The sequence below is a fragment of the Haliaeetus albicilla genome, chromosome 22 (assembly GCF_947461875.1).
Source record: "Haliaeetus albicilla chromosome 22, bHalAlb1.1, whole genome shotgun sequence".
Classification (NCBI taxonomy): domain Eukaryota; kingdom Metazoa; phylum Chordata; class Aves; order Accipitriformes; family Accipitridae; genus Haliaeetus; species Haliaeetus albicilla.
In genome coordinates, this window is record NC_091504.1 from 23,342,789 (window position 1) to 23,357,282 (window position 14,494).

Genomic DNA, 14,494 nt, shown 5'->3' on the forward strand with positions numbered 1-14,494 from the left:
CAATGTTTGACAACCCTCTCAGTAAAAAAATTTTTCCTAATATCTAAGCTAAATCTCCATTGCCTCAACTTGAGGCCATTTCCTCTTGTCCTATCTCCAGCCACCTGACAGAAGAGACCAAGACCCGCCTCACTACAACCCCCTTTCAGGTAGTTGTAGAGAGCGATAAGGTCTCCCCTCAGCCTCCTCTTTTCTAGACTAAACAGCAGACTGTTTTTTCAGAGGTTTCTATCCTGGCCTGAATGCATGGATGTACTAAAAAATATGGCCATAGTGCAGAGCCTAAGTTGTTCAGGTTTGTTTTCCCAACCGTACTTGGGTACATGTGGGTGGAATGGCCAGCTAGCTGCCATGCTGAGCTTCCAGTCTCAGAGACTTGGAAGTTCCTGACCTGTTGCAGACAAAATGGTGGTGGAATTAATGAGCGTTTAGGGGTTGTTTGGTCTAATCTCTCACCATCAGAATGTCCTACAAATGAGTACAAAACTTAAGGCATGTTCAAAACCAGAAGTGAAATTAACCTTTGTTGACACCATTTCTCTCTGCTCGGGATAAACTTCCAAGGGCTTTGGAAGATTCATTGGCTTTTAAGGATAAAAACAGGTTGGTTTTTTTTCCTTCCCTTGTCTGTCTTGCTACAGCACTGGGCACAATGGAGGCCTGTGACTAGAAGACCTAGATATTGCAAAAAGATTTACAGTACTTGGTCTTGTTGGTACATTCAGCAAGTGAGATGGTGATTTTATTTAGGCAACTTCATGTTTCTGTTCAGATAATGCTGTTCTTCATTCTGTGAGCTTATTTTTCATAAGATTATTCTGTTTGATTTTTGTGGTCCTGTCCAGAGAGGTACGTTCTTTCTCTATGAAATGAGCAAATGCAAGGCTGTACCTGGTTGTACTTCAATGACAGTAGGTTATTAAACACTTCAGCGATGTTAATAGGTACACCAGGCTGTATTAACACTTACATGCACTTTGAATGTGTTAATGCAGGTTAAATTCCAGTTGAGCAGTGAGGGGGAACTTAAGTTCCTCTCGCAAGTGTGCAGACTTGCTCCTGGGTGCCTCAGCGGCTATTTCAGAGAGGAGAAATACGCTGACCCGTCTCAGTGCTGGGTGTATTAGTTGCAGGGTGTTTATTTTATTAGTGAGACCTTGTGATATATGGTTGGAAAGCGTGCTGCCATTTGGAAATGAGCCAGCCAAGCATCCAGCACAGCAAACAGCATGATTACTAAATGTGCAGAAATATTAAAATTCAAAGGTTGTTTCCTGCTGCTTGTTTCATGTTGGCCTTTGGAGGAAAGGCTTAATCTCTTCTGTGAGTGTTTCTGCTGGTCAGCCCTTGCTGGCGTGCTGAGGCTCCACCTGGGATCTTCATGTCACTCCTGTGTTTGATCATTGCTTTTAGCACGTAGAAAACCCCCAACTTTGCCTAGTTCTGTGCAGTGCAATTATTGTATTGATTAGGACTCAAGAATTTGGGAGCAAGTTGCGATCGTGAGACTGGATTGCCAGTCCTTTGGCTTTTCATAGCATTGGAGTGGTTGAAAGTGAGCAAAGTGCACGTGTCTTCCCTCAGACATTTTTCATACCCCTTTCATTACAGCACATAACTGCAGAGCTGCCTAATCTCTATGTGCTTTTCCCAGAAGCAAAAGTATTGGATCACCAGAAATGCCAGCTATTCTTAGCAGTATTTCTCTGGGATCCTTCAAATGTAAAAAACACCTTAAAAACCCTGCTTTAACCAGCAATTTCTACAGTAATTAACTAGGCAGAAGATCATGCAAATTCTTTCCAGACTTACTATCTGCAAGAAAAATATTGGGGTTCGGTTTACAGTTCATAGAAGACAAAAGCCTTCGCTGTTTCTTGTCCAGCAATATCTAGATTTAAGGCACCTCTGCAAGAGGCTGCTGGGGGCCTTTATCCTGAGAGTCTGCACTGCAGAAATGCATTAATTGCAGGGGCAGCTTGGACTGGAGCCTGCAGTTTCTTCAAGATCAGTGCAGAAGAAGCAGAAAAGCCCAAGGAAATGGGGATTAAGTAGTGGCTCATTTGTGAGACACCGAAATCAAGAGGTGCTTGCCGGGACTGGGGGTCCCTCGGGTGCCAGCTGGAAGGGCGATGGGAAACTGAAAGGGGAGGGAGGCAGCGGACAGCCAGGCTGCCCACCCAAGCGCCTTTGGAAGTGAAGCTCTTACTGCTGGCTTGTTTAATGATAAATACCTTCAAGCTGCTAATGAGTTACTGATTCAGTGACTGTCTGTGTGAGGATGAGGAAGGAGGCTGAAGAATGATGGAGGGCAATTCCACTGCTGGATCCTTTACCCCCTCGCAGCAGTTCAGCATTGCTGACCTTGTTGTCGTAGTGGTTTATTTTTCCTTAAACGTTGCAGTGGGAATATGGGTAAGAATATTTTCTCTTGTTCCCTTTCTGTTTTCTGAGTAAGTTGGTTTGTTTTTTTTTTTCAGGGCTGGCTTTTCTGCGTGCAATCTTTTGAAAATCTCTATTATTTTCTTGTTGTAGTTTGCACTTGTTACGTATTTTGTGTGTTGTCCTGCATTTGCTCTGTTCTGTTGTACAAACCCGCCGCCCTTTTCACTCCCTACAGAAAGACTCCTATAGCCTGAGAACAAGGTGGAATTAACCACGGCACAAACCTCTCACCCAGCCTCCGGTCTGCTGGGCGTAAGCAGATCTGCCGCTTGTCTATTAAAGGGTGTTGAGACAAATGCCCTGCTTAACAGAAAAAGCCCTCGGCTACCCGCAGTTTCAGACAAAGGTTCTCCAAAGCCATTTATTCTGCCTTGCAGAAAAATCGTAGCCAAAGCTGGGCCGTATTAGCCAACCTGTCTGCTCGGGATGGTGGTAGGATGGGCGCATCCTCCGTGCTTCCCCCTCTCGGGGTGCCTCCTTTGCTATTCATGGCTCCAGGTACTCGGGGTGCAGCCACCATTTCGTGTAATTAAGCTTGAGGTGCAGAGCTCCCATTAATTATCCCGAGTCTCCTGTCTCTTGGCTTCTTGTCTGGGAGACTTGGTTTCTTGCTTTCTTGGTGCCTTGTCTGGGTTTGTAGGGAAAGGGTGCTCTGTGCTGATCTTTCCTCCTCCCAGTCTTCCTGCAGGGTGAACAGGAACACCGTCAGTGGCTATTTCCTTGCTGGCAGAGACATGGCATGGTGGCCAGTAAGTAGAGATCTCTGTCCCTCTTGTGACACCCTGGGCAGCAGGGACATCCCACCAAATTCCCTCTTCTGCACCCCTGCTTTCTCCACTGCCTGCCCCACACTTTCCCCCACCCTGTATACCTCCTTCTGCCAGGATTCGTGTTTTTTGAGCTGCATTTCCCTTCTCATTGCATGAAGGGTGCTGGAGCCCACCCAGCTTGTTGGGTCTCCTCGTAGGCTGCTCCGAACTTGGGCAGGGGTCGTTGAAGTCAAACATCTATCTCCACCAGCCCTGTGTGCTCCTGGTGGCTCCAACAAGACATGGGTGTCCCAAGTTTTTCTCCCTCCTCTTATTTCAGTATGATCTTGACAAACTGGTTGTAGGTCTTTCCCATGTCTGGCACTGGCTGCTTGCGCAGGGCCACCTCCGGGCAGGGTGCGTGGCCACCGTGGCAAATGCAGCAACGTGTGGCTCCTCCTCATCCTCCTGAAGACAAGAAAGTCCATCCAAAACCCACCGGGCATGGCCAGATGAGCTGAACGAGCTCAAGTGCTTGTTGCTGGGGCTCACGCCTACCTGGATTGGAGTCTGTTAAGGGTTTTTCTTGCAAATACGTAGACATCCCTCATCACATGCAGTGTATCTTTGGCCACACTTTGCTTCTAGAAGTGGCAGGGAGGTCTGCGCTCTGCTGCTCCTGTTCAGACATTATTTTTGCCGCCTCCTCTTACCGAGTTATCCCCTCGGGGCTGCGCTGCTGGGGAAGCACCAAAGCTGGTCCAGCTGGTGGGACCGCCGTGCCAAGCTGTGGGGAGCCGGCGGCCGGGCACCCCGCCTGTGAGCACCCACAGAACCTCCCCTGCTCCTCCGCAGATCGGTGCCTCTCTCTTCGCCAGCAGCGAAGGCTCGGGGCTCTTCATCGGGCTGGCAGGGACCGGTGCTGCCGGGGGAATCGCTGTCACTGGCTTCGAGTGGAATGTAAGAAACGTGTCGCGTTATTAAGAAAATGAGTTTCTCGAGCCGCGTCGCAGCAGATGGCCCATTTCACAGCAGCTTCACGCAATGTCTCGAAAGGCTTGGGAGGAGTTGTGCAGGGGGTAATTAATGCAACCCTGCTAACTCAGCTTCTCCAGCTCATGTCTAGTGCACGTACAGTGAGTTTGGAGTCAACTCAGGTCCACGTGCTCAGGGAAAAGGACATTTCAGAGCAGAGCTTCCCAGTCCAGCCCCTCCACGACCCCGACAGGGAGATGGCTGAATAGGTCACCCATTCCCTGCTTCCCTGCACGTTGTATCCAAAGTCCTTGGGTTCTGCAGCAAAAATATGGCATTGGGCTTGCTTGGTGCTCGAGGAGTTAGTGGGAAACATCTGGTCAGGAGCTGAAGGGCTGAGGGGAGCGGGCTCCTGCAGACGGGGATGCTGGGGGGGGTCTCCACCATGATCCCCCCCCCCCCGCCTGCCATGTGAAGCCATTTAGGGATGTAAACGTGCACTTGAGGGTGAGCCAGGGCTGGCTCAGGAGTGGTGGACAGGGTCTAGCACTGCAGTCAACGTTGAGCTGCAGCAGGATCAGTGTTTTTTCTGGCTGTGCCGTGTTCCTCCTTCCCAACAGGCGACTTATGCTCTTCTGGCGCTAGCCTGGGTGTTCGTGCCGGTTTACATCTCATCTGGGGTACGTACAGCTGCCCTGAGCCTGCTGTGGGGAACACGGCCCCAGCCAGGTCCCCTGCTCCCCAGAGGGCTGTCACCACTGTCCTTTGAGACTCCGAAGCCCTGTTCTGGGAATGCAGCTGTCCCCTTGCCTTCCCCGGGACCATCCCCAGAGGAGGGGGCCTGGACAGGGCAATGATCACTCTCTTTCCCCCCTGGCAGATTGTCACGATGCCGGAGTATCTCCAGCGAAGGTTTGGAGGGGAGAGGATCAGGATGTACCTCTCTGGCCTGTCGCTCCTGCTCTCCATCTTCACCAAAATCTCTGTGAGTAGCTCCCGCTCAGCTCTGTGACAAACCCACGACTGATTTCCAGCAAGGAAAATGCTATTTTGGGGCTCAAACCTTGTGTAGCCAAGGCAGGGGAGAGCAGCTGCTGCAGGATGCTCCAAGAGGGAGCAGGACAAGAGGTGGGAATTCGTGGGCAGATGCTGTCTGCGACACCTCGTGCGTTTGTAGGTAGATCCAGCAGTGATGCTCATGTCCAGGTGGCCCTGACAGATATATGGCTGTGTGTCAGGATTCCCAAACTCATGGTGCACTCGTCTTGTAGCAGAGGTTGTGGGTGAAACGTGCTTGGAGGCTGGGTTGTGTCGTCTGGGTTTTTCTCCATGCTCCAGCCGTGATGCTTTCTGGTGTCCCCGAGGGACCCGGCAGAGCTGGGGACAGAATTGGGAATGCATTCATTGCTTTAAGGCATGCAGGTTTTCTGAGGAAAGGAAGCCTTGCGGCAGCTATAAGATGCCCAGCCTGTACAGAGAAAGTGCCTGATTTTCAGGGACTCTTCCACAGGGATGTTTCCCCCACATTTTGGCCTCATTCACGGTTCCCTGTGTGCAGCCTCTGTTCCTGCTGCCCTCTTGGTAACCGTGAGAAGAGTTTATCCGAGGTAAAACAGCTAAAAAGCCTGTGACACCAGGCCTAAGGCAAGCAGGAGAGAGCCGGGCACAGACAGCCCTGGGGGGGCTGGAGACAGCGAGACAGAGATCAAGAGCAAACAGCTCAGAAACGATCTGGAGGAGAAAACCTGCCGGAGGGAGCAATCCTGCACCACCGCCTCTGTTGGAGCGGGCGGATCTGACCTGGGGTCTGCTAGGGCTTCTGCGTTTCACCGCCTAAAAGAAATATGCTTTTGCAGGTGACTGGCTGCAAGAAATATGTTTTTGCATGTGGCTGGCTGCAGAAGCGGCTGTCTGCAGGGCAGGAAGGCCGGTGCCGGAGCATGTTTCCCCACGGCGAGGCGCTCAGCGCCTGCCGCTGCGTTCGCCCAGCTCCGTGCTTCGCAAACACCAGCTTGGCTGGATGCAGCCATCGCTCCCTGGGCGGCATTTCTGCCTGCTCCCTGGTGGCTTTGCAACCCCAGGCCCTGGGCTGAGCTGTTGTGGGGGGATCCTCTGGGTCCCCCTCCGAGGGATGCAGAGGATGGAGCAGACTGCAAACGGTGCTGGCCGTGCACATCCATCAGCGCGTAATGTGAAGGGAGAGGCTAAACCCGCGTCGGACAGGCCCCCATGCTGCGTGATGTGATGTCCCCAGCTTCAGGAGACCCCCGTCTCCTTCCTGTGAGCTGCTCTTTGACTTTGGGCAAGTCACTACGCTTTGGATTTAAAAGGCGGGTTGCAGGGGAGATGGCAGCCCTTCCCGTGTTCCTGCTGATGAAGGGCTTTCAGCGTGGCAGAGGTGATGCTGGTGATTCCGTCGGTGCAGCTGCCACCTGTATCTCCCCCCACAAAACCATGTCCTGTCATGCTGGAGGGCATTCTTCCCATAAAACTGATATTCTTTATATCGTTATCATTTATGGTGTTGAAAGTCCTATGGCATTTCTCCTGAAATCAGCCTGGTGGCTCCAGGAGCACCAGTTCAGTTTGCAGGTTTGGGGAGTGACGCTTTGATTATTCCCTGATTTTCCTAATGTCCAGTAAACTCTTGTTACTTACTCCCCTCCTGTGTGCTGCTCAGGAGACATCTCTCCTCTGCTCCTGACGAAGACCGAGCAGGAGCTCGAGGGAGATGCTGGAGCATCTGTGGCTGTGGTGTTGGTCCCTGGGATCTGTGTGAATCCCTGCTGGCATTTAAAAGGAAAGGTTGGAAGCTGGGATAGGACTTCTGGTGATGTAGCTCTTGCTGGTCTGAATTTGAAGAAAGAAATTACCGGTAGTTTGAGGGCTGGTTGCCTTTGAGTCTCTTTCCAGACTATCACAGATGTCCCCTCTTCTCTTACAAAATGGTTCCCTACCATGCCATGGGCATGTGCTTGGTCCCTTTGGTTTCCAGTGTCTCCATGGCTTTGCCCAGAAGGGATGGATGTCCTACAAGTTCATTCTTAGCTTGGGAGACCGTTGTGGTGTCACCCCTTGCCTAACACCAGATGAACCTGTAGATGACCTCTGCCCAGTGCCTGCACCGATGGGAACTTTTGCGGTTCTCTTGGCCCTTCTCAGCCCAGCCTTGTGTTGGGAGCCTAGTGGACACTCCCAAATGTCTCTTCCTGTGCCTTTTCTCAGCCAGTGCTATAGTTGCTTTGGTCTGCTGAGTTTTCTCTGATCTCTGAGTCACTCAGGATGCAACAGAGAAGGAATCAGCCTAATAAGGGGATTATCTTGGCATCTGGCTCCATTCATGGTAAATCTCACAAACAATGGTTGTTTCCAGCAGTGGGTTGGGATGAATGTCTGCAGACACACAGGGCGTTGCCAAACTGGCCCAGTGTCCCGTCCCCGGTGGTGGCTGCAGCGGGGAGTGTGGGACCAGAGTGCAAAACTCAGAGAAATTAGGCAGTGCTGTCTCTCGGCGGGGGTTTCCTTTGGTCCTTACTGGGGGCTGCCTCGAAGCCTGGGACTAGCTGGGCTTTGCCTGCCTCCTCTCCCTACAGACGTTGCGTTTATGGATGGATCTCCGCTCCACGTTCTCCCGAGCTGAGACATGGCATCAGTGCTCCTTCCTTGGTTCTTCTTTTGGGGCAGAAGGGATGCCAGTCTCTCCTCTCCTGGAATTTACCCTTTGGTGGACCCCAGCCTTCTGTGTTTCATGGCTGGGTGCAGCGGGGCAGCCCAGAGTCCTGCTGAGAGATTGTGTCCCCCTGGCTAGGAACACGTGAGGAGTTGCGCAGGCGTCCTAGCCTTGGTAAAGAGCCCCTGGAGACTCCTCTGTACCCTGGGTAACTTGTTCTACTGTGACTTCGGCTTCACCGATTGTTAAATCCAAGCTGTCTCTAAAGCCAGCTTTCATTGGGAAGGCATTAACGATGTTGGGTAAGAACGAGTTTCCAAGTGAGGTCACCGGTGGAGGCAGGGTTCTCACTGGATTATGAGACCTGACTTCAAAGGCTTCTCCTCTCCTTTTACAGTTGAAAGGACTTATTTTATGAATAGGTCATGCCTGGTTTTAATTAGCTTGTTTTTGTATTTGGGATGTCTTATTAACGACTCAGTCACATGCGCTTTTATTTTTTCCCACCCTAGCAGAATTACCAGGAAGGGAGGTGGAGATACCTCTGCTTCCTCATAGCAAAGGCTTAGACTCATTTGCAGACGACTGCAAAAATGATTAAGCATTGAGAAAGTCAGGAGAAGCAGTTATGAAATATCTTGTCCAGGGCTGAGTCTTCACAGCTGGGCTCTGGGGAAGGGTTGCTGGAGAAGGAGGCGGTCACAGGGAGGCATGACTTTCTGGCTGGTGCTGAGATGACAAGTGATGGATCCCTCCAAGGGACACTAGGAGCTCCAGAAAATGCCAAGGATGCTTGGCTGGCATTGTGCTAGGGCGGCTCAAAATATTTTGCGTTCCCACTTCAGGTTGCGTTGGGAGGAGGAGATGGCTGAGGGCCCTTGGTTGGGGCTTTTCTGCCTTGCAGCTGAAACTTGCACTGCATGAACAGCTTGGTTGTCCTCTTGTAGGGCTGCTTGGTGGTCTCTGTGGTATCAAGCTGTAGTTGGATTGCATTTGTGGTGGAAAGGCATCAGAGGAGCCACTGGCAGAGGTTTTGCCATGGTTGCCCACGAGTTGGTTCCTCTTCAGCAGAACATTCCAGGGCTGAATTGCCTCTTGGTGCTGGCGAGGGCTGTCCCAGAGACATGGCCAAGCCCAAGTGCAGCTGAGGACACATGGTACCTCCCTTGGGAATGCCGGGCATGACTGCGGTGTAAAGCCTGGTCCAGATGTTGTGGAACAGTCCCTGAATTAGGATCCTCAAGATCATGGTGTAAGTGCTCTTCTGGTCGGTTTGATTTGTGATTTAATCCACGTTATGCCTAACGGTGTGGGCTCATCTGCCGGGGAACGGGCTTTCATGTTGTGCTGAAGCTGGGTGTGTGCTCACCTACTGGGTTTTCTGGCTGACGGAGCCCTGCTAGGTGGCACAAACCTTGGTTCTCCCATTGCGTAATCCTGCGTGGCCCCTCTCCATCACCTGATGACGGTCCTCAGCTGTGTGGCAAGCTGGCTGGAGCAGCGCTGGGAGGAGGGAGGGCAGAGTCAGGAGAAGGAGGTGCGATATGGGAAATGGCACCGGTCCTCCACGTTACTAATCTCAAGCGACTGCTGCCGCATGACCGGGCAAGAAAGCCCTGCTGTTTGGGGGATGGTTTCTGGGAGGTGTGTGAAGAAAGATGTCAAATCAGAGCTGGTGTCTTGGCTGTGGGAAGCCGTCATGGCTCTGGGCGAGGGCGTGGAGTCGGCTCGTCTTGCCCTTTCCTGCCTCTTCTGGCCTCGTTTCCTTCTCCAAACAAGGTCTTTGTGAAGATACCCCAGCTGAGCGCTGGGGGTGGCTGGATCTCAGCTGTGGGTGGAGACGTGGTGGTAGCATGGGCACTGCCTGCTGCGCCTGGTCCTTTGCTCCCATGGCATCAGTGCTTTTGCTGGAGGAGGTCCCCCAGCTCCCTCTGAGTCTCTGCTGTACATCTCATTCCCATGAGACCATGACCAGACCTCCTTGTGTGGGTCCAGCTCTCCCACAGGTCACTTTTGGGATGTCAATCATCTCGAGGGAGTTTGGCAGCTGAGTGAGCTGCAGGCCTGCGCACGCTCCTCTGGGCAGAGGCACACTCCTGGCATCCCTGTGGGACGTGACGCGGGTGCAGGAGATGCTGGGGCTGGTAGAGGCAGCGTGTTGGATGTGGAGTCGGTCTGTCTTTCTGTGGCCAAGCAGAAACCCCAAACCTCTTCCAGGGGCTTTGCCGGGGGGCTGCAAAGGTCAGGGAATGTGTTGGAGGATTCATTTGTGCTGGTCTGTGCTGGGGTGCAGGACCCCTGGGGTGCTGCTTCTCCGTCGGGGCCAAAAGCAACTTCTGCCACTTGCCCGTGCCTTGGTTTCCCCATCTGTGCAAAACCAGGAGGAGATATTTTTCCCCAGAGATGCTCAGCAAGAGGTGGCTTGTTGCTGGGGCAAGGCTCAGGAACGGCAATCCTGGGGGTCTTGCGCTCTATGCTGGGGCTGCCCATGTGTGCTCCTCACTGTGGAGTGGCTGCAAAGGTTGAAATGCTGCTGCAGCCCCCAGGGAGCAGGGCAGCACCTTGCTCTGCCCTACTAGCACCGACCTGAGCACCGTTAAATGGCTCAAACGATGTGGCGCAGAGCTGCCCCATCCATCATTAAAGGCATTGCAGGTACCAGCAAGCACCTTCAAAAGTCCCTGCACCTGGGAGGAGATCCCCTCTTGCCCCCAGCAGCATTTTCAGGCTCGCTGCCGCCCTCCTGACCGGTCTGACAGCCCGGACCGTTTTGCTGCAGCTGGGGAGGGGGGAGCTGGTCCTTGGCAGTCTCCTTGTCGGCAGCATGGGTGCCAGGAGGGCGAATCCTGCCAAGCAGAACGTGAAATACCAGCTACAGCCGCCCCCGTGCATCGGCCCCGCAGGGGCTGTTGGGGTGCAGAAACAGCACGGGTGTGCTGGGCTGGGTTGGGGGTGGCTTGGGCTGCCTCCAGGGAGCACCCAAGGGTGCTGGTGTTCTGGGGGAGCACAGCCCCTCGGTTGGTACCAGGTGCCCCGTCTCCAGGGCTCTGCAGAAAGCATGGTGAGATGCCACCTGGAGAGCAGGGCGCTGCCAGCGGTGGAAGGAACTGGAGGTACTTGGGGCAGCGAGGAGGTAGCTCAGGTCAGGGTGTGATCCTGTAACGGGCTGAGTATCTCTAACTGCCCGCTTTGCTCTCAAAGGCTGCGGCAGCACTGATGCCCCAAGGCATCCCATTTCTGACCCTTACATCCCAGTGTCTGCATCCAGCTGAGCCCAGTTGCAAATGACTGCTGGAGCTGTTCGCTCCGCTCTTTAGGGGAAGGTGGCCTGTGACACCCATCTGCAGAGGTGACATGGCCACCCACGTGGGACCCCGGGCTTCAGCACCGGCTTCAGGATGTGTCCTCCTGGCACGTGCAGTACAATGTCCTTGCTGTACCCGCAGTGTTGACCGTTTCCCTGCCGTGCTGCTATTGCAACACCCCTCGGGTGCCATCTAGCCAAGTGAATGTCACCCGTCCCAGCCCCTGTGTTTCTTCTTCCACACACAGACGGACCTGTACTCGGGGGCCCTCTTCGTGCAAGTCTGCCTGGGCTGGGACCTTTACCTCTCCACTGTCCTGATGCTGGTGGTCACGGGGCTCTACACCATTGCGGGTAGGTTGCTCAGCATCTGCTGACCTCAATCTTTCTTCTTTGGTTGAACCACACCACTTACACTCCTGCTTTTATTCTTTTTTTTTTTTTTTTTTTTTTTTGTTCCTGGAAGGTCTTTGGGGATTTATACTAATGGGGTTCATATTCCCTGCCCTATCCAGCCACTATCTGAGCATCAGCTCAGGCAATGACTCAATGCATGACCCCTCCTTTGTCATTACGGCTTTTCATTTGTAATAACTCCTCCTCCATCGTGTAGTTAAATGCTTTCTTGTGTGTGTACCTATTTGTAACAGCAATAATCAGGGCTTCTCCTATTACAGGACTATTACTATGGAATCTACAATCTGAGAGCCCTTTACCCAACTCATTTCCTTCCCACTTGCCCTGCCTGCAATGCAACTTGCTGCCCTCCCTCCACAAAGCTTTCAGGAATATTTCTTGCCCATGCTTCCCTGTTGTGGGACCAGCTATTTTTGTGGACAGTCAATCCATACGGTTTTCTATGATCCAGAGGAGATGAGGGTTTGGAGCTGGAGTTGGAAATTGTGGGTTCCTGGCTTGCAGTCCCTCTCTCGGACGGCAGGACTGTGTATCCCTGCCAGCCCTTTTGGTTATTATTTTGGCTGGGACGTTCCTTTCCCTGGTAGTGCCAGTGGAGACACCCGGCAGTAAATTCTCCCTCACTATCTTGTCCCAGCCATCAAAACGGGAAACTGTTTAAGTATATCCGAAACATGGTGGATTTTGCAAGGCTTTGGTTTTAAGCAAATCCCATCTCAGTTTTTTCCCTGCCCACAAGGCTTGTTGTGAAGTAAGGCATTTCAGCGTGAGCTCAGGCAGAGGGTGTGATCATTGCATCACCCTGATCCTGAGAACATCTCTCCGAATCCCAGTCATGGCTGGGGAGGGTGCAGCCCTGAATTCCCGGGATGTGACTAAGTGACTGGGGTTGAAACTGGTTCAATTTTTGACCCATTTTCTCTAGCTCCGCTACTTTTTAATACTTTTTTTTGTGTGTGCTGAGTAATTGTTTTCTGGCTAGGTAAGCAGGTCCTGGGTTTGCAACAGGTCCGGAGGGAGAGCTTGGGATGGAAAGGGAGAAATGCTGCTGGCTGGATGGCCAAGGGGGACCCCGCTAAGCATCAGGTGCTGGAAAAATAAAACTGTAGGGTTGGGAGGAGAGCTGAGGGATGTATGAAGGGGAGAGCCAGTACGATGTTAGGGAGAGGTGGGATGAATGATGAGATCAACATCCTGAATGCCATCAGCTTGCTAGAGCATCCAAAGAGCCAGGGCTGGGGCTGGCCGGCATCCTCCCAACTCCATAGGGATGTGGGGCTGCATCCCTCCCCTCCTGCCATCCCTCGGCTCCCCTTCCATGCCCCAGGTGAGATTGCAGCCCCCTCGGCTATCAGCTGCTCCCCCCACCCCATCTGCATGGGGTGCTGTCGCCCCTCGACACCAGACCCACCGAGGAGCTGTTCCACCTTCACGCTCCCACTTGCAGCCCCCCATCACGGCAGCGTCAGCAGGACAAGGCAGGTAACAGGCATGTCCCCGTGAGCGCGGGCAGCTTTATTGGGACTCCGTGACCGAGCTGAGCCTGAAGCTGGCAGCGCTCCCGACACTGTGCATCACTCTCGTGCAGGGGGGTTGGCGGCCGTCATCTACACCGATGCGCTGCAGACGCTCATCATGGTCCTCGGAGCCATCGTGCTAGCGGTGAAAGGTAAGAGCTGGGACAGCACAGATCCTCCTTTCAGGGGGACCTTCTCTCCCCACTCTGGCGGTCTTGGAAATAAATAAGAAGACAGTCTGAGCAATTCGGTGGCCAAGATGCCCAGCAGGACTTTGGCCCATAGCAATCGCCTAAAGAAAGTCTGTGGTCCCCCCATGTCCCCTCTGCTTCCCCTACTACTACATGGCATCTTTCCTCTGGGTGAAGATGCCATGAAGCATCCCCCTGGTCTCCCACGTGGGGCTGTCCCCAGCACTGGTGACCCTCCCGTGGTCATCGCTGCTCTGCATGTTTGCCTCTAGTCCATGCATGCTGAGAGACTGATCAAGCATTTGATGGCAAAGCAGCGTTTCCAGTTTTGCTCCGGGAAACTTGCAGCAGCATTGCAGTGGGGTCTTCAGACAGAAGAAGGGGACATGCATGGCAGAAGGTGGTGCCGGTACGAGGCACCGCTGCAGGGGTTTGCCTGGGGATGCAGAGCACAGTGCCGTGCCTTCCTCCTGGCTGGAGTGAGCAGGGTTTATCACCAGTCCTTTCTGAACACTCAGCACTGTTGTGTCTCCGTACATTTAACCGCAGAGTACCCTTGCAAGGCTGGGAGCTTTCATCAGCCTTGTTCTGCCATCGGGGCTCTTGGCTCTGAGGAGTAGGAGGCAAAAAGTCAGGTCCCAGCTTCAAAGGCAGGCGTTTAACTACAGAGGACGATTTCCAGAGGCACTCCTGAGATGATTTCCACCATCTCCTGGAGAAGTCTGCTTAGGCGGGCAGGTAGGAAAGGCTTTGACCCAGTGTCGCACAGGAGCTCTGCTGTGGAGGTGGGAGCAGCTCCAAACCTGCAGGCAGCCCGGTCCCGCGGCTGCTCCCCTGTGCAAAAGCAGAGCTCGCTTCTGGGCGAGCCCTGTACGCAGCAAGATATATTTACAACCACCAAATGAAAGGACAGATACTTCCTGGAGAAGTGACAATAATACTAACTAACCCAGCAGAAGCAAGGAGCTGCGCCGGGCGGAGGAGCACGTTGCCTGTCCAAGCAGATCTGAGCGGCGGCGGCAGCCTTTGCGTTAGACGAGGTGCTTGGACGTTGCTGATCGTTGTCTGAAGCTGTAGTTGGCCATGGGGCTCTCTGAGGCTTGTGTCTGGTAGGCTTGGCTGGGTGCAGCAACTCAGAGCCAGAGTAGGAGGGCAGGTAGGCAAGGTCTGGAAAATCCCCTCCGGAGACTGCAGAGCCCAGCTTTTTTTGGCTTTGCCAACCTGCA

General features: G+C 53.2%; 1 protein-coding gene across 1 annotated transcript in view; it reads left to right on the forward strand.

Moving 5' to 3' along the window:
- The first annotated feature begins 2,301 nt into the window (after window positions 1–2,301).
- Window positions 2,302–14,494, forward strand: part of SLC5A10 (solute carrier family 5 member 10) — a 41,696-nt gene continuing 29,503 nt past the window's right edge. The window contains exons 1-7 of the mRNA XM_069810444.1: window positions 2,302–2,415; window positions 3,123–3,194; window positions 4,050–4,154; window positions 4,790–4,849; window positions 5,050–5,154; window positions 11,392–11,497; window positions 13,149–13,229. Of these exons, the coding sequence (XP_069666545.1) occupies window positions 2,302–2,415; window positions 3,123–3,194; window positions 4,050–4,154; window positions 4,790–4,849; window positions 5,050–5,154; window positions 11,392–11,497; window positions 13,149–13,229 (643 nt within the window). The remainder of the gene's footprint in view (window positions 2,416–3,122; window positions 3,195–4,049; window positions 4,155–4,789; window positions 4,850–5,049; window positions 5,155–11,391; window positions 11,498–13,148; window positions 13,230–14,494) is intronic.